The following is a 24,344-nucleotide window of genomic DNA, read 5'->3' as shown; positions in this document are numbered from 1 at the left end:
CTATATCTGCCTCTCAACACAAAGTCTCTACGCCATGTTAAGATTATTCTCCGGATAAGTAATAGAGAGCTTGGCTGGAACCATCAGTCTTGAATCCTCATATCAATTATCCATCCACCAACAACAAATAACACAAGGCAACATGGATGGGGATAGCGTAAACATATAAAAAGTCAAGCTACAATAATAATATAAGCAATTTTAGGTCACATGGTAGATAAGATAATATGGTGAATAATATCCAGCAAATTAGCCAGGGTATGTTATGAATCATAATCATTTACATGAATATCATCATTGTCATCTCTTGCCTTAGAGAATACTCACGGATCTACAGCTTATAGATAACAGTTGACACGATCATGCAGTACTTATTTGTAAGACACTGAACATCTTAATATGGAAGGAAAAGAGTGCATCAGGACTAGTACTTAAGACAGATCGCATACAAATTTCAGATAGACATGTTTAATGTAATTGAGGGTCATATGCTATCTCATAATACAGATGGAGTTACACACAGAAGTAAATATGACTAGTTCTTGAAGAAAGAACTAGTGGTGAACCTTTACAAGAAAACTACACATACACACACAAACCACAAACGTAGGAAGAATGCAAAGAATCAACATGAAGGGCAACCTTCCTTTCATTGCTGACCTGGTACATGAACAAAGCATGATGATACATACATACAGACGAAATGCTTCAGCTAAGCTGGAGCCAATCCCAGTTCTTCATCTTTTTTGCAGCAACCAAACAGTGAGCGGAACCAGGCCCAGAAGCTTGTCCCGTCTGTTTTCTTCTGGCTTGCTCCTCTTGAAGCAACCATATCAGCCACATACTGGACCACCGCCTGACACGCAAAAGAAAACATCATTCAGTTATCTAAGGAGTAAAGTTACTATTAACTTATAGCAGAGCGACAATAAATACACACCTGAGCCCCTAACTTGATAACTTCTCTTGGTGGTACTTCTAGCGGAGTCTCGTCGGCGTGAAATACACGAAGCTTTGCAAGGAACTCGAATGAATCTGGCAGCATTCTTATCTGGTTGCTGCTGATGTCCAACTCCTCAAGCATCTCAAGATTTCCTATTGATCTTGGTAGTGCTCTTAAATCAGCAAAGTTCCTGCTGACATTTAACTTTACAAGGCTAGTCGCAAAGCAAATGCTCTCAGGGATTCCTTCAACTTCATTGAAACTGACATCCAGCTCTCTCAGTCTGGTAAGCGAACCAATTGTTGTAGGCAGACCTTTGATTCTGTTATAGTGCAATGTGAGAATTTCTAGCTTTTCCAACTTCCCAATACCTTCTGGAAGGGCTTTTAACTGATTGAAGTCCAATCTAAGTTCCACAAGAGATATGCAAGACCCTATAGTATAGGGTAGCTCCTCAAGCTCATTCGTCTCAGCTATTAATCTTCTCAAGTTCATTAATTTTCCTATACAGTCTGGCAGTATCTTGAACTGATTCGAGCTCAGGTCAAGGTTTGCTAGGCTTGTGAGATTTCCAAATGATGCCGGAAGAGACTTCAGCTGGTTTGCATGCAAATCAAGATCAATTAAGCTAGATAGTTCCCCAAATGTATCAGGCAGATTGATCAACTGGTTTGAGTGGATGTCAAGCTTTGTCAAGTATCTAAGGCTACCAACTGTTGATGGGAGTGCCATGATCCTGTTCTCAGATATATCAAGCTCAGTAACATCTTGCAACTTCCCAAGTGAAACGGGGAGCCACTCGATTTGGTCTACCAGCTTCCCTCGGAGATTGAGCTCCGTAGTCCCTCTCTTTGCAGATGACTCTATGAGGCTTGCCACTTGGATAAGGCTCAATTTCTGGTCCACCATATCACTGCCTGCAGGATGTTCACAAGCATGAGTTACAATGAGTACCGAGAGCTCAAAACATTAATCACATTTATGTCACTGTTACAAATTGATCTTTACTTGCCTAAAAATGGCTTAGACATATACTTTTTTCATAGAGGAGTGACCCCCGGCCTCTGCATTGGTTTAGGCCTATACTACAAAGCACCTTAAACAATAATTAATACAGTGTAGCGGGGAAAATTGACTATCTATGCCTTAGAAATATAAATGCAAGCTCTAGCAAAATACCAACTGAAGAATTTCAACACCGATACCACCTGAATTTCTCTCTGTTAGATTATTTGGAATTCAATATGAATAATGTGATACAGTCTTCTTCGAGAATGGGTAAGGGGTATTTCTCAATCTACGCACAGACCACTAGCAAGTGGCCTTCTTTTTTCTCTTTTCCTTTTTGAGAGAAGTGATTGGCCTTCTAATTATCTACTCAACTTTCTCTGCAGCCACATCCGCCTCCTCCTGCTCCCCTGGCTCTAGTGCTATGGACGACGGTTGGCGTAGGGTGAGAGAGGCAAGGGACTTGGTTTGGTTTGGCATGGCAATGTGTTTTTTTTTCTTTTTCTTTTTTTTTTGCACTCGCCACATGGAATGCTATCAGCATTTGACGGCATGACAAATACGTTAAATGCATAAGACTTTGGTGGTATTTAAGTGCATTGAATCCTTTTAATGGTATTTCTACTCAAGTGGTGTTATCAAGATGGGCATCCAATCGAGGCAACCGGTTTTTGGCCATGCTTAATATCACAATGATATATGCCTACCTATAATCCTATATCACTTAAAAGTTTAAAACAAGTGAATTAACTTTGGATGTAGAAAAGTTTCACAGTAAATTGGTACGAGAAGCCAACGGTACATCTGTTCATAGTGGATCCAGCTACCACCATTGGGGAATGGTGTGGACCCACGATCAGCACGCCACACACACACACACACACAAGAACCGTCGCAGACAGAGAGATGATCCCCAGTTCCCCACTGAATGCGCCTAGCAAAAAAATTAGTTTCAGGGAACATCTGACTGTGTCCCAATGGTTTTTATTTTCCAATGGGGTGCCCCCAAGCCTATATTGCTGCAGATACACTATCAAGGAGGAAATCAGGAAATAATTTTAGTGTTTCGTAGAACCAAGAGAAATACTTACGTCGGGCTAAAGGATTGGTTATCTAACTTTTTCTAATTTTCTTTGTGTACATCTTTGTTTTAATAAACTGCAGTAGGTTAGTGTATTCCTTTAAAAAATTAGTTAGGCAAAAGAGTTGACTCATAGAACTTGCATGTGATGCCAAAGGAATCTATTAGGTGTAGAAAAACAGCTCAGAAGTCAAATGGCTAAGCTTCTGCATTCAAGATATTAGGATCCTAAATGCAAATTACAACAAAAATGGGGAGTGAAGTTCCTTTGGAGTAGTAATTATCATAACATGAAAAATATGGATATTTTGGGGGATCGCTTTCATTCTCTAGAAAAATGTTTCGGATATGAAACCTGCGAAGAATTCCACTCCAAACAAACAATAGCAAGTACCTAAAAATTGAAGAATCTCATAATTTATACACCAACACACAGAAACATCGCAACTCGCAGGGGCCATGCCCCATAGTTCCAGTTACTAATAATAACAGAAAACTACTGAAAAGGAATGCACAGATAAATTTGTGGGCACCATAGATGATAGCAGTACCCATGGCAACATAGATGTAGAAAATTAAAAGAGGCAGAGAGAAATAAAGTGGCTTGTGCCTTACTATACATTAATCAAACTACTAGTACTAGTTTCTGTAGTCAACTTTCCATAAAAGAAAGAGCAGTGCAGCGTAATGGAACTACCTGAACTACCACTACTACAGGAGTATAAACCAAGATTTCCTGATTCCAACAATTAATATGAACACGGAACAAAATCCACACAGCTCCATAGAAACAACACCGGTCCAGTAATAAGTACAATCGTGATCCTAACAGAACCATGGCGAAGCCGAAGCATGAAAGTAACGGCGAAAAAATCACCTGTAGAACCATTGCGAAGCAGAGACGAGACGGCCTTGGTGTCCAAGCCGAAGCCGACACCCCTGTTTCCGCGCTCTATCTCCCCGACCGCGGCCGCCGCCGCGACGTCGCTACGCCTAGCATCCATCTCCTCCACTACCTCCGCCATCTCCACACCGCCGCCGCCGCTTCTGCTACCTTCGCCGGAAGGGGACACGACCCGCGACGCCCTCTGGATGAGGCCGTCGAGCACCTTGAAGCGTCTCTCGAGCTCGACGACGTGCGCGGCCTCCTTGCGCTGCTGCAGCGCGCGCAGCCGCACCGCGGCGCGCCTGGCCTCGCGCAGCACGGCGAGGAGCTCCCCGGGCACCCCCTCCGCCTCCCGCAGCCGCGCCGCCTCCTCCCGCGCGACGTCCGCCAGGCGCGCCTCCTCCTCCGCGTCGGCCGAGGCGAGCACCGCCGCCGCCGCCTCCACCTCCTCCACCGCCGGCCGCGGCGGCAGCTCCCGGTACACCCTCGTGAGCTCCTCCACCACATCCGCCGTCGCCGCCGCCGCCGCCATCTCCGCAAGCCAGACAGAGAAGCAGAGCCTAGAGAGAGGGGAGCGGGCCGAGAATAACTGCGGGTGTGGTGCGCGTTCGTATATAGGAGCGGAAATACGGGGAGGGTCGCGAAGAAAAGTCGTCTGATGTAGAGGGCTGAACTGGTAGCTCAGAAAGAATGAGGGGGGTTTCGGTAAAATGCGTAGGCGGCCCGCTGGGCCACGTGGGCCCCGGCGATTAGCTGTCACCGCATCGGGATGTGTCGCGGAGGATCTGGAGCATCAGGTTCCCAATCGCACCACACTGTGGCCCCTCCTGTGTCCCAGCTGCCACTCACTGTGAAAACTCCACTCACCGCTCCACGCCACAGTACATAGCAGTAAAAAAAAATACATGCCATAGCAATGTTGCTGCTGCAAATAATGCATATAATAGCTGATGATCATGTGTTTGACTGAGTAAATTGCAGTCCGGCACCACCACCTCTGAGCCGCATTGTCTCTTCATCCAGTTGATCTGGGGCTTACACGGTGCCACCAATTAAAAATGATCTAGGAAGCTTCTTTACAACACCAGCTGCTCCGTTGTTAACTCTCCAAGTGGAGCAGCAGACCATTAGGCCAGTTAATGGCTAATTAAACAAGAGCGCAGCATCCGCACTTCATGCCAAGAACAGACAGGCGCACGTGAGGAGGCGCTAACAGCCCCCTGTTATCGCCTCGTTGTGGCACAGGCTGGGATGACACGGAGACAGATCAGACATGGGCGCGCGCGACGCAATCAGGCGTCCTCGGTGTGATCGATCGACCCACTGGATAATTGGACACGACGAAACGACAGCGGCTTTGGGGAGACCCCGTCCGTCTTCGTGCGTATCATCGGGGTGGTAAAACGGGGGTCTTGTACGGGAGCCTGGCCACAAAATGGAGATCAAATCGGTCCAAGGACTTGACGCTTTCCTAGGAGGAGACTGCAGGACAGACGGATCAACATCGGCCTTCCGCGGTTGGGTTGGGTTGGCTCGTGCAGGCGGCATCTGGGCGGCGGCTTGCTGAGCCTTGGAAAAATAGCCGGAGTGGAGCGCGACGCAATCTGCTGCGACCATTGGTGGTAGTACTAGAAGATCGCGCAGGAAAAAAAATGTGAAATTGGAGATGCGGGGGATCGAACCCCGTGCCTCTCGCATGCAAAGCGAGCGCTCTACCATTTGAGCTACATCCCCTTGTTGATCTCATTCATTTGATTAAATTTAAGATTGTCTTATTACCTGGCTCTTACGACTATCTTCGCTTCGTTGCTGAGAAAACTACTATTGGTATATGTACGAACCGCTGACCAAATTTGTCGAAACAGCCGGCGAACGCCCACTGTGTTTATCAATGATGCCATGCTGTGTTGTAGTCAAACTAACAGAGCGACTCCGTTTCAAAAAAAAAACAGTGACCTAATATGTATACTCAATTATCCCCTTTCTTTTTTTTAGAAAACTCAATTGTCCCCTCAGGCTGCACTAATGGGGAGAACATACCCGTGCAGTCAAAAAACGTAGCGCACGCCACAGCAAGGAAAAAGCAATCAATTTCAGACCCAACTACGAGCGGGAGTACAATACGTAGGTATCTTGGGCGATCGATCGTGTTCTTACACAAAGTACGAGTCATGATGTGTACCGAAGGAAAGCAGCTCCTACCTACTCGACCCATAAAAGTCCACTGCTGCCCTCGTCGTCATGGAAGGCGCCAGTCGGAAAAGCAGAATCAACGTTGCAATCAGGTAAGGTCGACGTGACACGCGATGCCTCCCTCTTGGCGTACGATCGAGATGATTGGGAACTCGGGTTTTGGAGCGTTTCGGCGCATTTCCGGCCGCCCACGAAACCTCACAATTAATGATCAATCCGTCGTGTCCGCAGGGAGAGCAGCACGGTGCGATGCAGCTTACGCTTGAGGTTGGTTGGCGGACACATGTAACCGAACGGAGGAAAAAGTCTCCTGTTTTTGTTAAAAGTTCCCGTTGCTTTCGAGCTAGGCAAGACTCTACTGCGAGCCCATCATTGACGATGCACAAGGATGCGTTCGGTTGTCTGCGTCCAGTTTGAACTCCTTGCATAGGGGAAATATCCATTGCTCCAGTCCATGGAGTGATACGCTACTCCCACGTGATGCGTTAGATCTAAGGTGAAGGAAGAGAATAAGACGTACAAATATATTGTATGGCTAGGTTTTTCCTGAGCAAAACTCCCTTGTACACCCTTGTATGTCATAATAGATTAACACATATAGCACATACACATTCAACACCCCATGTAAATCCAGGTTGAAATCAACCTACCCGCAATTGACCATGTCAGAAGATTAGCAACCCCTCAAGATTTCTCATAAGGAATAGAATGGCATGGGATCATTAGGAACCAATTTTTCATTCTTGTACTCACATCTGGAATAAAGAAGATGCAAATATTTAGCAGAAAGAACAAATTCTATTTAGAAAAACAATAGTACAAGCTAGTAGATGGTGTGGGATGGCAAATTGTCATAATTCATTCATAGCATCAAAAGAGTGCTTGAACAGAAGTAGTTCAACAAATAAAGGTGCACCATATGATGCCCATCTTTGTCTGGGAACTAACATGACGTTAAACTATATATTTACAAGAGTACTATTTAGTTCACTACTTTACACAAGTAAACGAAATAATATTGATGCAGGTCACTTCCTGAGTCCATAATCCCTTGTACGTGATTGTGTGTTGGGCATAAATACACGCCTACATGGTAAAATCAAGAATTACAACAACTTAAAAACCTTTCCAAACCGTACACTATTAATTATGAGAAATCGGTAAACATCACCATTCTCTTGTTAAAAATTGTAGACAATGTTGACATCATATTTTTCTTGTGATATTTATTAAATGACAACAAAGCTACTATATCCTTTTTAGAGAAAAGACCGAGGCCCGACTTTAAATTGATAAAGCCACCAGGCAACGAAAGTCACAACGAAGCAACCAGCACAGACAGAGTATCAGTCCACAAACAGAAGTGAACAGCCATAGCCAACATCAAGGCGCGCGGGCCAGGAAATAACCCAAAAGGACAATCGAACTGGAAGGAGGAAAGCTCATCAGAAGCAATAACATCTAGGACGCCCTGGCCCGATCACTCCTAGAGATAGAGATAGCCGTCGCACGCACACTATCGATGAGGGCCTCCGTTACCGCCTTGTCAGCCTCCTTAATCAGAGATTTCCAGTGATGTAAAAACATGGATAATTTGAAGATCATGTTAACCGTCGAACTAGGGAACACTTGTTCAATAGTAAACTTGTTTCTAGTAGTCCACAGGGTCCAACACATGGCCAAGAAACCAAACCAGAACAGCCTCTTGGACTGACCATACAAGGTGGCCGCAAGAGGACGGAGCGCAGAAAAGTTAGCAGGGGCCCAGGAGACACCCAACCAGTCCCTGAGACAGCTCCAGAGCAAGGAAGCCAGCGGACAACAGAAAAGGATGTGGTCAGTGTCCTCTAAGCTCCCACAAAGGGAGCAGAATATTGAGTCTGTGCCTTGCTATTTCTTGATCTGATCAGTGGCAGGCAAACGACCCCTCATAGCCTGCCACATGAAAATTCTGATCTTTGGAGGCATTCTGATTTTGAACAGTTTATAGTTGGAGTCAAATGGATATGAAGTATCACAATTATAACCAGATAAGGTGGATGGATCAACTGGAGGTCCTTTTGTAACAACCCATGTGGTTTTGGGCTACTGCTCATTTTTCCAATATGATCCATTGGCATTAAGCTTTCTCTCAAAAGCAATGCCCTCTTTCCTAGGGTTCCCGTTCAAAATCTGCTTCTTGAGCACGTCACATAGATTTTGGTGTCCTTTGAGGCTTTTGTACATGCCTGTGACGTACAATTCATTCAGACCTGCATTTTCGTCAGCAGCACTTGTGGTCTCCTTAGGTGAGGGGATTGAAACCACAGAGACATTTTAAGATATAGCAGCAGTTGAAGCATTCGAACATTCAGCTAAAGAATTAGCATTTTCACATTCAAGGCATTTTAAGCATGGAGCAACGAATTCTTCTTGAGTTATGCTGATTTGTTGGGCGAATAATGAATCATTATCTTTTCAAAGATCATCATGAGACGCTCTCAGCTTCTCGAGTTCTTGCTTCCTCTGAAGAAATTCATAGGACAGCTTCTCGTGTTCGGCTGAGAGGGCCACATGATGACTTTCAAGTTCATCATGTTCTTGAAGGAAATATGCCCTAGATGCCATAATAAAGTTGTTATTTGTATTTCCTTATATCATGATAAATGTTTATTATTCATGCCAGAAATGTATTAACCGGAAACTTAGTACATGTGTGAATACATAGACAAACAGAGTGTCCCTGGTATGCCTCTACTAGACTAGCTTGTTAATAAAAAATGGTTAAGTTTCCTGGCCATAGACATGTGTTGTCATTTGATGAATGGGATCACATCATTAGAGAATGATGTGATGGACTAGAACCATTCGTTAGCTTAGCATTATGATCGTTTAGTTTATTGCTATTGCTTTCTCCATAACTTATACATGTTCCTATGACTATGAGATTATGCAACTCCCAAATATCGAAGGAACACTTAGTGTGCTATCAAACATCACAACGTAACTGGGTGATTATAAAGATGCTCTACAGGTGTCTCCGATGGTGTTTGTTGAGTTGGCATAGATCGAGATTAGGATTTTTCACTCCAATTGTCGGAGAGGTATCTATGGGCCCTCTCGGTAATGCACATCACTATGAGCCTTGCAAGCAATGTGACTAATGAGTTAGTTACAGGATGATGCATTACGGAACGAGTAAAGAGACTTGCAACAAGATTGAACTAGGTATGATGATACCGATGATCGAATCTCGGGCAAACAACATACCGATGACAAAGGGAACAACGTATGTTGTTATGCGGTTTGACCGATAAAGATCTTCGTAGAATATGTAGGAATGATAACCCATAAGTATAGGGGATCGCAACAGTTTTCGAGGATAGAGTATTCAACCCAAATTTATTGATTTGACACAAGGGGAGCCAAAGAATATTCTCAAGTATTAGCAGCTGAGTTGTCAATTCAACCACACCTGAAAACTTAATATCTGCAGCAAAGTGTTTAGTAGCAAAGTAATATGATAGTAGTGGTGATGGTAGCAAAAGGTAATGATAGCAAAAGTAATGTTTTTGGTATTTTGTAGTGGTTGTAACAATAGCAACGGAAAAGTAAATAAGCAAAGAACAATATATGGGAAGCTCGTAGGCAATGGATCGGTGATAGAGAATTATGCCGGATGCGGTTCATCATGTAACAGTCATAACATAGGGTGACACGGAACTAGCTCCAATTCATCAATGTAATGTAGGCATGTATTCCGAATATAGTCATACGTGCTTATGAAAAAGAACTTGCATGACATCTTTTGTCCTACCCTCCCGTGGCAGCGGGGTCCTAATGGAAACTAAGGGATATTAAGGCCTCCTTTTAATAGAGTATCGGACCAAAGCATTAACACATAGTGAATACATGGACTCCTCAAACTACGGTCATCACCGGGAGTGGTCCCGATTATTGTCACTTCAGGGTTGCTGGATCATAACACATAGTAGGTGACTATAGACTTGCAAGATAGGATCAAGAACTCTCATATATTGATGAAAACATAATAGGTTCAGATCTGAAATCCTGGCACTCGGGCCCTAGTGACAAGCATTAAGCATAGCAAAGTCATAGCAACATCAATCTCAAAACATAGTGGATACTAGGGATCAAACCCTAACAAAACTAACTCGATTACATGATAAATCTCATCCAACCCATCACCGTCCAGCAAGCCTACGATGGAATTACTCACGCACGGCGGTGAGCATCATGAAATTGGTGATGGAGGATGGTCGATGATGACGATGGCGACGGATTCCCCGCTCTGGAGCCCCAAACGGACTCCAGATCAGCCCTCCCGAGAGGTTTTAGGGCTTGGCGGCGGCTCCGTATCGTAAAACGCGATGAATCCTTTTTTCCTATTTTTTCTCCCCGAAAGCAAATATATAGAGTTGGAGTTGAGGTCGGAGGAGCTCCAGGGGGGCCACGAGGTAGGGGCGCGCCCCCCACCCTCGTGGCTAGGGTGTGGGCCCCCTGGTCTTCATCTTTTGCAAGGATTTTTTATTATTTCCAAAAAGACGTTCCGTGAAGTTTCAGGTCATTCCAAGAACTTTTGTTTCTGCACATAAATAACACCATGGCAATTCTGCTGAAAACAGCGTCAGTCCGGGTTAGTTCCATTCAAATCATGCAAGTTAGAGTCCAAAACAAGGGCAAAAGTGTTTGGAAAAGTAGATACGATGGAGATGTATCAACTCCCCCAAGCTTAAACCTTTGCTTGTCCTCAAGCAATTCAGTTGACAAACTGAAAGTGATAAAGAAAAACTTTTACAAAATCTGTTTGCTCTTATTGTTGTAATTATGTAAAGCCAACATTCAAGTTTTCAGCAAAGATTATGAACTAACCATATTCACAATAACGCTTAGGTCTCATGTTTACTCATATCAATGGCAGAATCAACTAGCGAGCAATAATAATAAATCTCGAATGACAACACTTTCTCAAAACAATCATAATATGATATAACAAGATGGTATCTCGCTAGCCCTTTCTGAGACCGCAAAACATAAATGCAGAACACCTTTAAAGATCAAGGACTGACTAGACATTGTAATTCATGGTAAAAGAGATACAATCAAGTCATACTCAATGTAAATTAACAATAATGAATGCAAATGACAGTGGTGCTCTCCAACTGGTGCTTTTTAATAAGAGGATGATGACTCAATATAAAAATAAATAGATAGGCCCTTCGCAGAGGGAAGCAGGGATTTGTAGAGGTGCCAGAGCTCGGTTTTGAAATAGAGATGAATAATATTTTGAGCGGTATACTTTCATTGTCAACATAACAACCAAGAGATGGCGATATCTTCCATGCTACACACATTATAGGCGGTTCCCAAACAGAATGGTAAAGTTTATACTCCCCCTCCACCAACAAGCATCAATCCATGGCTTGCTCGAAACAACGAGTGCCTCTAACTAACAAGAGTCCCAGGGGGAGTTTTGTTTGCAATTATTTTGATTTAGTTTGCATAAAGCATGGGACTGGGCATCCCGGTGACCAGCCATTTTCTCGTGAGTGAGGAGCGGAGTCCACTCCTCTTGAGAATAACCCGCCCAATATGGAAGATACAGACAACCCTAGTTGATACATGAGCTATTCGAGCATACAAAATAGGATATTTATTTGAAGGTTTAGAGTTTGGCACATACAAATTTACTTGGAACGGCAGGTAGATACCGTATATAGGTAGGTATGGTGGACTCATATGGAATAACTTTGGGGTTTAAGGAGTTGGATGCACAAGCAGTATTCCCGCTTAGTACAGGTGAAGGCTAGCAACAGACTGGGAAGCGACCATCTAGAGAGTGACAACAATCATGAACATGCATTAAAATTAATCAACACCGAATGCAAGCATGAGTAGGATATAATCCACCATGAACATAAATATCGTGAAGGCTATGTTGATTTTGTTTCAACTACATGCGTGAACATGTGCCAAGTCAAGTCACTTAAATCATTCAGAGGAGGATACCACCCTATCATACCACATCACAACCATTTTAATAGCATGTTGGCATGCAAGGTAAACCATTATAAGCTCCTAGCTAATTAAGCATGGCACAAGAAACTATCATCTCTAGTTGTCATTGCAAACATGTTTATTCATAATAGGCTGAATCAGGAATGATGAACTAATCATATTTACAAAAACAAGAGAGGTCGAGTTCATACCAGCTTTTCTCATCTCAGTCAGTCCATCATATATCGTCATAATTGCCTTTCACTTGCACGACCGAACGATGTGAGTAATAATAATAGTGCGCGTGCATTGGACTAAGCTGGAATCTGCAAGCATTCAATAAACAGGAGAAGACAAAGCAATATGGGCTCTTTTGCCAGATCAACAATAATGCATATAAGAGCCACTTCAACAATTTAATCATGTCTTCTCCTATCGACCCCCAAAGAAAAGAAAAGAAATAAAACTATTTACACGGGAAAGCTCCCAACAAGCAAAAGAAGAACACGAAATATTTTTGGGTTTTCTTTTTAATTACTATTACAAGCATGGAAATTAAAACTAGCTAAAAAGCTACAACTATTTTTTTTGTTTTTCTTAAGGTTTATTAAACACACAAGAAGAAAGCATAAAAAGGAAATAAACTAGCATGGATGATACAATGAAAAAGTATGAGCACCGACATCTAGCAATGAGTGTGTGAATATGAATGTAATGTCGGTGAGAAATACGTACTCCCCCAAGCTTAGGCTTTTGGCCTAAGTTGGTCTATGGCCACGGTTGGCCTGGCGGATATCCATAGTAATAGTTGGGGTCATACTGCGATGCAGCAGTCATTGCATCGTGGGCTGCAACTTGGAGGCAAGCTATCTCAGCTCTCCTCTTATACTCTTCCGACTCCTCTCTGGTTATAAAATATCTCCTTTTTTCCTGAAAGTCAAAGAAAGTAGAAGCAGGGAGAGCGGCGTGATAGGTGCGTCGTCTGTCAAGGATTAGTCGGTACTAGAGGAACTGATCGTTCCTCTCAACAAACTGGTGACGAACCATAGCCTCATAATCCAAATAAGCAGGATGCAAATCAATATCGTCCTCACGTATGGTTATACCCAGAAAATTAGTTATACGGGTTGCATAAATTCCACCAAAGAAATCTCCATTAAATCTATTAAGATGCAACCTACGTGCAACAATGGCTCCCAAATTATAAGATTTATCTCCTAACACAGCACTCCTAAGAATACTGAGGTCAGGGACACACATGTGACATGCCTCATCTTTACCATTAATGCATCTACCTATGAAGAGAGCAAAATAATGTAGAGCGGGAAAGTGAATGCTCCCTATGGTAGCTTGTGTTATATCTCTAGATTCCCCCACAGTTATACTAGCAAGAAAATCTCTAAATTCAGATTTGCGAGGTTCCCTAACACTACCCTATTGTGAAAGTTTGCAAGCAGTGGTAAAATCCTCTAAGTCCATCGTATAAGATTTTTCATAAAGATCAAACAGGACAGTTGGAGAATTTCGTGAAGATGAAAATTCAAACCTCCTCACAAAGGAACTAGTGAGATAGTGGTACTGGCGGCACTTTTCCTCCTTGAAGCTCACAAGATCAGCGTTACGCAAATATGCGTTAAATTCTTCCTTGATTTCCGCTCGATCCATAAAGTCTTCTGAAGGCCATTCACAGGGCCGCACTGGAGCGTCCCTTGGTGGCTCATCATCAGCATCACGCATTGCAAGCCTCGGCTCTTGTTTCCTTGAAGAGCCACCTTGGTACATTTTCCTAAACATATTTCTTCCTCTGAAAAATTTCTGAAATTTTTAGTAACTTCAAAAATAAAAGTGAACCAAACTCAACAATATTGATAGCAACTACTCCTACAAGTGCCTAGAGCCTATATCATGCATCAAAACTACTTGGAACCATATAAATTTGACATGCAAGCTCAAGAACATGGTCACCTAGGCAGCATAAATTTGCAATGAATAAAGCACTAGAACAAAAACTAATTGGACCAATGAGGAGTCACATACCAAGGAACAATCCCCCCAAAGAAGTTTTGTGAGAGGTTCTTTGAGCAAGGAGATTGAAAATGGCAGCAAAATGAGCTTGGACTCGGGTTTGAACTGGATAATCGTGTTTGTGGGAGGAAGAAGGAGTGTGTGGGTGTAGGAATAAGTGGAGGAGGGCCACCGTGGGCCCACAAGACAGGGGGGCGTGCCCAGGGGGTAGGGCGCACCCTCCACCCTCGTGGCCAGGTGGATGCCCCTCGTGTTGTGTTCTCAATGCCAAATATTCTCAAATATTTCAGAAAAAATCATTTTTAAATTTCAGGGCATTTGGAGAACTTTTATTTTCGAGGTATTTTTATATTGCATGGATAAATCAGATAACAGACGGAAAATACTTATTTTTATTTTATTTAATATAAATAACAGAAAGTAAAAGGAGGGTACAGAGAGTTGTGTTTTCTAACTTCACTCATCTCATGATCATCAAAAGGAATCCATTAACAAGGTTGATCAAGTCTTGTTAACAAACTCATTCCGAATAACATGGAACCGGAGAATTTTCGAATAACACTAGGTTACCTCAACGGGGATATGCACATCCCCAACAATAAGAATATCATATTTCTTCTTGACAGTGGGAAGAGGAAATTCAAACCTCCAAAAATAATCGATGGAATTTTTCCAATAGAGTTGATACTATGAACTTGAGGTTGTTTCCTCGGGAAGTGTACCGTATGCTCATTAACATTAACATGAAAAGTGACATTGCCTTTGTTGCAATCAATAACAGCCCCTGCAGTATTCAAAAAGGGTCTTCCAAGAATAATAGACATACTATCGTCCTCGGGAATATCAAGAATAACAAAGTCCGTTAAAATAGTAACGTTTGCAACTACAACAGGCACATCCTCACAAATACCGACAGGTATAGCAGTTGATTTATCAGCCATTTGCAAAGATATTTTAGTAGGTGTCAACTTATTCAAATCAAGTTTACGATATAAAGAGAGAGGCATAACACTAACACCGGCTCCAAGATCACATAAATCAGTTTTAACATAGTTTCTTTTAATGGAGCATGGTATAGTGGGCACTCCTGGATCTCCAAGTTTCTTTGGTATTCCATCCTTAAAAGTATAACTAGCAAGCATGGTGGAAATTTTAGCTTCCGGTATCTTTCTTTTATTAGTGACAATTTCTTTCATGTACTTAGCATAAGGATTCGTTTTAAGCATATCAGTTAATCACATACGCAAAAAGATAGGTCTAATCATTTCAGCAAAGCGCTCAAAATCCTCATCATCCTTTTTCTTGGATGGTTTGGGAGGAAAAGGCATGGGTTTCTGAACCCAAGGCTCTCTTTCCTTTCCGTGTTTCCTAGCAACAAAGTCTTCCTTATCATAACGTTGATTCTTTGATTGTGGGTTATCAAGATCAACAGCAGGTTCAATTTCTATATCATTATCATTACTAGGTTGAGCATCATCATGAACATTATCATTAACATTATCACTAGTTTCAGGTTCATTACCAGATTGTGTTTCAGCATCAGAAATACAAATATCATTTGGATTCTCAGGTGTTTCAGCAATAGGTTCACTAGAAGCATGCAAAGTCCTATCATTTTTCTTTTTCTTCCTTTTAGAAGGACTAGGTGCATCTATATTATTTCTCTGAGAATCTTGCTCAATTCTCTTAGGGTGGCCTTCATGATACAGAGGTTCCTGAGTCATTCTACCAGTTCTAGTAGCCACTCTAACAACATAATCATTATTCTTACTATTCAATTCATTGAGCAAATCATTTTGAGCCTTAAGTACTTGTTCTACTTGAGTGGTAACCATAGAAGCATGTTTACTAATAAGTTTAAGTTCACCTTTGACATTAGCCATATAATCACCCAAGTTTTCAAGCATATTTGAATTGTATTTCAATTCTCTACCAAAATAAGCATTGAAGTCTTCTTGCTTAACCATAAATTTATCAAACTCATCTAAGCATGGGCTAGCAAACTTAGTAAATGGGATTTCAGCTTTATCATATCTATAGAGAGAATTTACGTTTACTACCTGTGTCAGGTTATCAAGACCATGTGTTCTTCAATAGGTGATGGATTAAAACCATATATTTCCTCAACAGGCGGTAAATTAAGACCATGTATATCTTCAATAGGAGGTAAATTCTTAGCATCTTCAGCTTTAATACCCTTCTCTTTCATGGATTTCTTTGCCTCTTGCATATCTTCAGGACTGAGAAATATAATACCTCTCTTCTTCGGAGTTGGTTTAGGAATAGGCTCAGGAAGTGTCCAATTATTTTCATTTGTCAACATATTATTCAATAGAATTTCAGCTTCATCTGGTGTTCTTTCCCTGAAAACAGAACCATCACAACTATCCAGGTAATCTCTGGAAGTATCGGTTAGTCCATTATAAAAGATATCAAGTATTTCATTTTTCTTAAGAGGATGATCACGCAAAGCATTAAGTAATTGTAGAAGCCTTCCCCAAGCTTGTGGGAGACTCTCTTCTTCAATTTGCACAAAATTATATATATCCCTCAAAGCAGCTTGTTTCTTATGAGCAGGGAAATATTTAGCAGAGAAGTAATAAATCATATCCTGGGGACTACGCACACAACCAGGATCCAGAGAATTAAACCATATCTTAGCATCACCCTTTAATGAGAACGGAAATATTTTAAGGATATAAAAGTAACGAGTTATCTTATCATTAGTGAACAGGGTGGCTATATCATTTAATTTAGTAAGATGTGCCACAACAGTTTCAGATTCATAGCCATGAAAAGGATCAGATTCAACCAAAGTAATTATATCAGTATCAACAGAGAATTCATAATCCTTATCAGTAACACAGATAGGTGAAGTAGCAAAAGCAGGGTCAGGTTTCATTCTAGTATTAAGGGATTGCTGCTTCCATTTAGCTAATAACCTCTTGAGCTCATATCTATCTTTGCAAGCTAAAATAGCTAGAGCAGCTTCTTTTTCCAAAACATAACCCTCAGGAATAACAGGCGATTCATATTTATTAGGGGGAGTCTTCATCATCACTTTCGTCAATATTATCAGTTTCAATAATTTCATTCTCTCTAACCCTAGCAAGTTGTTCATCAAGAAATTCACCAAGTGGCACAGTAGTATCAAGCATAGAAGTAGTTTCATCATAAGTATCATGCATAGCAGAAGTGGCATCATCAATAACATGCGACATATCAGAACGAATAGCAGAAGCAGGTTTAGGTGTCGCAAGCTTACTCAAAACAGAAGGTGAATCAAGTGGAGAGCTAGATGGCAGTTCCTTACCTCCCCTCGTAGTTGAGGGATAAATCTTGATTTTTGGATCTCTCAAGTTCTTCATAATGATAAGCAGATATAAATCCCAAGTGACTCAAAGAATAGAGCTATACTCCCCGTCAACGGTGCCAGAAAATAGTCTTGATAACCCACAAGTATAGGGGATCGCAACAGTTTTCGAGGGTAGAGTATTCAACCCAAATTTATTGATTCGACATAAGGGGAGCCAAAGAATATTCTCAAGTATTAGCAGCTGAGTTGTCAATTCAACCACACCTGAAAACTTAATATCTGCAGCAAAGTGTTTAGTAGCAAAGTAATATGATAGTAGTGGTAACGGTAGCAAAAGGTAATGATAGCAAAAGTAATGTTTTTGGTATTTTGTAGTGGTTGTAACAATAGCAACGGAAAAGTAAATAATCAAAGAACAATATATGGGAAGCTCGTAGGCAATGGATCGGTGATAGAGAATTATGCCGGATGCGGTTCATCATGTAACAGTCATAACATAGGGTGACACAGAACTAGCTCCAATTCATCAATGTAATGTAGGCATGTATTCCGAATATAGTCATACATGCTTATGGAAAAGAACTTGCATGACATCTTTTGTCCTACCCTCCCGTGGCAGCGGGGTCCTAATGGAAACTAAGGGATATTAAGGCATCCTTTTAATAGAGTACCGCACTAAAGCATTAACACATAGTGAATACATGAACTCCTCAAACTACAGTCATCACCGGGAGTGGTCCCGATTATTGTCACTTCGGGGTTGGCGGATCATAACACATAGTAGGTGACTATAGACTTGCAAGATAGGATCAAGAACTCTCATATATTGATGAAAACATAATAGGTTCAGATCTGAAATCCTGGCACTCGGGCCCTAGTGACAAGCATTAAGCATAGCAAAGTCATAGCAACATCGATCTCAGAACATAGTGGATACTAGGGATCAAACCCTAACAAAACTAACTCGATTACATGATAAATCTCATCCAACCCATCACCGTCTAGCAAGCCTGCGATGGAATTACTCACGCACGGCGGTGAGCATCATGAAATTGGTGATGGAGGATGGTTGATGATGAGGATGGCGACGGATTCCCCTCTCTGGAGCCCCAAACAGACTCCAGATCAGCCCTCCCAAGAGGTTTTAGGGCTTGGCGGTGGCTCAGTATCGTAAAACGCGATGAATCCTTTTTTCCTTTTTTTCTCTCCCCGAAATATAGAGTTGGAGTTAAGGTCGGAGGAGCTCCAGGGGTCCCCCGAGGTAGGGGGCGCGCCCAGGGGGGCAGGCACGCCCCCCGCCCTCGTGGCTAGGGTGTGGGCCCCCTGGTCTTCATCTTTTGCAAGGATTTTTTATTATTTCTAAAAAGACGTTCCGTGAAGTTTCAGGTCATTCCGAGAACTTTTGTTTCTGCACATAAATAACACCATGACAATTCTGCTGAAAACAGCATCAGTCCAGGTTAGTTCCATTCAAATCATGCAAGTTAGAATCCAAAACACAGGCAAAAGTGTTTGGAAAAGTCGATACGATGGAGACGTATCAAGAAACCAATATGAGCATCCAGGTTCCGCTATTGGTTATTGACCGGAGATGAGTCTCAGTAATGTCTACATGGTTCTCGAACTCGTAGGGTCCGCACGCTTAATGTTCGATGACGATATGTATTGTGAGTTATGTGATTTGATGTACCGAAGGTTGTTCGGAGTCTCGGATGTGATCACGGACATGACGCGGAGTCTCGAGACATAAAGATTGATATATTGGAAAGTTATGTTTGGACACCGGAAAGATTTCGGATAGGTTTGGGCATTTTCCGGAGTACCGGGGGTTTACCGGACCCCCAGGGGGGTTAATGGGCCTTCATGGGCTTTAGTGGAAGAGAGGAGGAGGCGGCCAAGAGGAGGGGCGCGCCCCCCAATCCCAATCCGAATTGGGGAGGGGGTCGGCCCCCCTTTCCTTCTTCCCCTCTTCCCTTTCCTTCCCCTCCTAATTGGACTAGGAAAGGGGGGAACCTACTCCTAGTAGGAGTAGGATTCCCCCCCCTTGGGGCACGCCCTATGAGGCCGGCCGGCCCCCTCCTCCACTCCTTTATATACGGGGGAGGGGGCACCCCATAGACACACAAGTTGATTTCTTAGCCGTGTGCGGTGCCCCCTCCACGGATTTTCACCTTGATCATATTGTCGAAGTGCTTAGGCGAAGCCCTGCGTCGGTAACTTCATCATCACCGTCAACACGCCGTCGTGCTGCCGAAACTCTCCCATGGACTCAGCTGGATCTAGAGTTCGAGGGACGTCACCAAGCTGAAGTGTGTAGATCGCGGAGGTGTCGTGCGTTCGATACTTGATCGGTTGGATCGCGAAGACGTTCGACTACATCAACCGCGTTACTTAATGCTTCTGCTTTCGATCTACGAGGGCACGTGGACACACTCTCCCCGCTCGTTTTTATGCTTCTTCTAGATAGATCTTGCGTGATCGTAGACAAAATTTTGAAATAATACGTTCTCCAACAGTGGTATTCGAGCCAGGTCTATGCGTAGATGTTATATGCACGAGTAGAACACAAAGGAGTTATGGGCGTGGGTATATACATATTGCTTGTCTTCACTAGTTGTTTCTTGATTCGGCGGTATTGTTGGATGAAGCGGCCCGGACCGACATTACATGACCGCGTTCATGAGACTGGTTATACCGACGTGCTTTGCACACAGGTGGCTGGCGGGTGTCTGTTTCTCCAACTTTAGTTGAATAAGATTCAATGAACATGGTTCTTTCTGAAGATCAAAAAGCAATCACTATACCACGTTGTGGTTTTTATGCCGTATGTAAGAACGGTTCTTGTTAGAATCCCGTAGTAGCCACGTAAAACTTGCAACAACAAAGTAGAGGACGTCTAACTTGTTTTTGCAGGGCATGTTTGTTGGGGAACGTAGTGATTTCAAAAAAATTCATACGCACACGCAAGATCATGGTGATGCATAGCAACGAGAGGGGAGAGTGTTGTCTACGTACCCTCGTAGACCGGAAGCGGAAGCGTTATAACAACGCGGTTGATATAGTCGTACGTCTTCACGGCCCGACCGATCAAGCACCGAAGCTACGACACCTCCGAGTTCTAGCACACGTTCAGCTCGATGACGATCCCCGGACTCCGATCCAGCAGAATGTCGGGGAAGAGTTCTGTCAGCACAACGGCGTGGTGACGATCTTGATGTTCTACCGTCGTAGGGCTTCGCCTAAGCACCACTACAATATTATCGAGGATTATGGTGGAGGGGGGCACCGCACACGGCTAAGAGATCAATGATCAATTGTTGTGTCTATGGGGTGCCATCTAGCATAGTGGGGCACCTTAAGCATGTATTTCCTGCTGCCATCTAGCAAATTCAATGCAGTGCTTATGGATACTAAACTTATACGTAAGCTCACGTTAGACTTCTTTTTATGCTAACAATACTACTTTTTTGCAGACGCAAGTTGACTCAATATTAATTGGATTACTCCCTCATGTGATGGAATTTTGTTTCTAAATATTTAATAATGTTGATTTTTAGTGATATTCCAAATAAATATTTAGCTATCTATCCATTGAGTCATTTCTATGAAAGCCTAATTAGTTGTCGAGTTTTTGATAACAGAACATATTTATGGTTGAAATTACATTGACTCACTAAGACACTCAAATGTATTTGTGTTTTCAAATGATCCAAGTTACTTTCATGGATTCTGTAGAAAAGATTAATATGTGTGCTACACCATTGATAATTTGCTTACATTACATATGCGTAAAATATGAAGTGAAATAAAAAGTGAGAAATTGACAAAAATGTTACAAAACTAGCCTGTGCATTTTGCATGGGTTGACGACTAGTCATTATTAACTTTCCATCTTTTGGCTTCAATATTATGAGAATGTGTATCACCACAATCGAGATCCAACAAACCATTTTCATTGGGTGTATGACCATAGAAGGTTTTATTCATGTAAACAGAACAACAATTTATTCTCTTACTTAAATGAATAACCGTATTGCAATAAACATGATCAAATCATATTCATGCTCAACGCAAACACCAAATAACACTTATTTAGGTTCAACACTAATCCCGAAAGTATAGGGAGTGTGCGATGATGATCATATCAATCTTGGAACCACTTCCAACACACATCATCACTTCACCCTTAACTAGTCTTTGTTCATTCTGCAACTCCCGTTTCGAGTTACTACTCTTAGCAACTAAACCAGTATCAAATATCGAGGGATTGCTATGAACACTAGTAAAATACACATCAATAATCTGTATATCAAATATACCTTTGTTCACTTTGCCATCCTTCTTATCCGCCAAATACTTGGGGCAGTTCCGCTTCCAGTGACCAGTCCCTTTGCAGTAGAAGCACTTAGTCTCAGGCTTAGGACCAGACTTGGGCTTCTTCACTTGAGCAACAACTTGCTTGCCGTTCTTCTTGAAGTTCCCTTTCTTTCCTTTTGCCCTTTTCTTGAAACTAGTGGTCTTGTTAATCATCAACACTTGATGCTCTTTATTGATTTCTACCTTCATCGATTTCATCATCACGAAAAGCTCGGGAATCGTTTTCATCATCCCTTGCATACTATAGTTCATCACGAAGTTCTACTAACTTGGTGATGGTGACTAGAGAATTCTGTCATTCACTATTTTATCTGGAAGATTAACTCCCACTTGATTCAAGCGATTGTAGTACCCAGACAATCTGAACACATGCTCACTGCTTGAGCTATTCTCCTCCATCTTTTAGCTATAGAACTTGTTGGAGACTTCATATCTCTCAACTCGGGTATTTGCTTGAAATATTAACTTCAACTCCTGGAACATCCATATGATCCATGACGTTCAAAACGTCTTTGAAGTCCCGATTCTAAGCCGTTTAAGCATGGTGCACTAAACTATTAAGTAGTCATCATATTGAGCTAGCCAAACGTTCATAACGTCTGCATCTGCTCCTGCAATAGGTCTGTCACCTAGCGGTACATTAAGTACATAATTCTTCTGTGCAGCAATGAGGATAATCCTCAGATCACGGATCCAATCCGCATCATTGCTACTAACATCTTTCAACTTAATTTTCTCTAGGAACATATCAAAAATAAAATAGGGGAGCTAAACACGAGCTATTGATCTACAACATAGATATGCTAATACTATCAGGACTAAGTTCATGATAAATTAAAGTTCAATTAATCATATTACTTAAGAACTCCCACTTAGAAAGACATCCCTCTAATCTTCTAAGTGATCACGTGATCTAAATCAACTAAACCATAACCGATCATCACGTGAAATGGAGTAGCTTTCAATGGTGAACATCAATATGTTGATCATATCTACTATATGATTCACGCTCGACCTTTCGCTCTCAGTGTTCCGAGGCCATATCTGCATATGCTAGGCTCGTCAAGTTTAACCTGAGTATTCTGCGTGTGCAAAAACTGGCTTGCACCCGTTGTAGATGGACGTAGAGCTTATCACACCCGATCATCACGTGGTGTCTGGGCACGACGAACTTTGGCAATGGTGCATACTCAGGGAGAACACTTTTATCTTGAAATTTAGTGAGAGGTCATATTATAATGCTACCGTTAATCAAAGCAAGATAAGATGCATAAAAGATAAACATCACATGCAATCAATATAAGTGATATGATATGGCCATCATCATCTTGTGCTTGTGATCTCCATCTCTGAAGCACCTTCGTGATCACCATCGTCACCGGCGCGACACCTTGATCTCCATCGTAGCATCGTTGTCGTCTCGCCAATCTTATGCTTCCACGACTATCGCTACCGCTTAGTGATAAAGTAAAGCATTACAGGGCGATTGCATTGCATACAATAAAGCGACAACCATATGGCTCCTGTCAGTTGCCGATAACTCGGTTACAAAACATGATCATCTCATACAATAAAATTTAGCATCATGTCTTGACCATATCACATCACAACATGCCCTGCAAAAACAAGTTAGACGTCCTCTACTTTGTTGCTGCAAGTTTTACGTGGCTGCTACAGGCTTAGCAAGAACCGTTCTTACCTACGCATCAAAACCACAACGATAGTTTGTCAAGTTGGTGATGTTTTAACCTTCGCAAGGACCGGGCGTAGCCACACTCGGTTCAACTAAAGTTGGAGAAACTGACACCCGTCAGCCACCTATGTGCAAAGCACGTCGGTAGAACTAGTCTCGCGTAAGCGTACGCGTAATATCGGTCCGGGCCGCTTTATCCAACAATACCGCTAAACCAAAGTATGACATGCTGGTAAGCAGTATGACTTATATCATCCACAACTCACTTGTGTTCTACTCGTGCATATAACATCAACGCATAAAACCTGGCTCGGATGCCACTGTTGGGGAACGTAGTAATTTCAAAAAAATTCCTACGCACACGCAAGATCATGGTGATGCATAGCAATGACAGGGGAGAGTGTTGTCTACGTACCCTCGTAGACCGGAAGCGGAAGCGTTATAACAACGCGGTTGATGTAGTCGTACGTCTTCACGGCCCGACCGATCAAGCACCGAAACTATGACACCTCCGAGTTCTAGCACACGTTCAGCTCGATGACGATCTCCGGACTCCGATCCAGCAGAATGTCGGGGAAGAGTTCCATCAGCACAACGGCGTGGTGACGATCTTGATGTTCTACCGTCGCAGGGCTTCGCCTAAGCACCACTACAATATTATCGAGGATTATGATGGAGGGGGGCACCGCACACGGCTAAGAGATCAATGATCAATTGTTGTGTCCATGGGGTGCCCCCTGCCCCCGTATATAAAGGAGCAAGGGAGGGAGGCGGCCGGCCTAGGAGGAGGGCGCGCCAAGGGGGGAGTCCTACTCCCACCGGGAG

General features: G+C 42.6%; 1 protein-coding gene and 1 non-coding gene across 2 annotated transcripts; both read right to left on the bottom strand.

Moving 5' to 3' along the window:
• Window positions 1-425: 425 nt before the first annotated feature.
• LOC125510909 (plant intracellular Ras-group-related LRR protein 5) lies at window positions 426-4,515 on the bottom strand. Its single transcript, XM_048676204.1, has 3 exons — window positions 3,910-4,515; window positions 941-1,860; window positions 426-856 (listed from the first exon to the last, which is right to left on the bottom strand). Exons 1-3 carry the CDS (start codon window positions 4,448-4,450, stop codon window positions 713-715), a joined length of 1,605 nt encoding a protein of 534 aa, XP_048532161.1. The 5' UTR covers window positions 4,451-4,515; the 3' UTR covers window positions 426-712.
• Window positions 4,516-5,579: 1,064 nt separating this feature from the next.
• TRNAA-UGC lies at window positions 5,580-5,652 on the bottom strand. Its single transcript has one exon. It is a non-coding gene; the product is annotated as a tRNA-Ala (tRNA).
• Between the last annotated feature and the right edge of the window lie 18,692 nt (window positions 5,653-24,344).

Source organism: Triticum urartu, chromosome 1, assembly GCF_003073215.2.
Source record: "Triticum urartu cultivar G1812 chromosome 1, Tu2.1, whole genome shotgun sequence".
Classification (NCBI taxonomy): Eukaryota; Viridiplantae; Streptophyta; class Magnoliopsida; order Poales; family Poaceae; genus Triticum; species Triticum urartu.
Note: the sequence above shows the minus strand (reverse complement) of the source record. Positions and strands in the feature narration are given on the sequence as shown.

Excerpts from the sequence above, each read along its gene's own strand:
- LOC125510909 (XM_048676204.1), bottom strand. The coding sequence starts at position 4,450 with ATGGCGGCGGCGGCGGCGACGGCGGATGTGGTGGAGGAGCTCACGAGG. Across the intron at positions 1,861-3,909 it reads GCTTCGCAATGGTTCTACAG|GCAGTGATATGGTGGACCAG; the intron begins GTGATTTTTTCG and ends AACATCCTGCAG. Across the intron at positions 857-940 it reads TTATCAAGTTAGGGGCTCAG|GCGGTGGTCCAGTATGTGGC; the intron begins GTGTGTATTTAT and ends TTTGCGTGTCAG.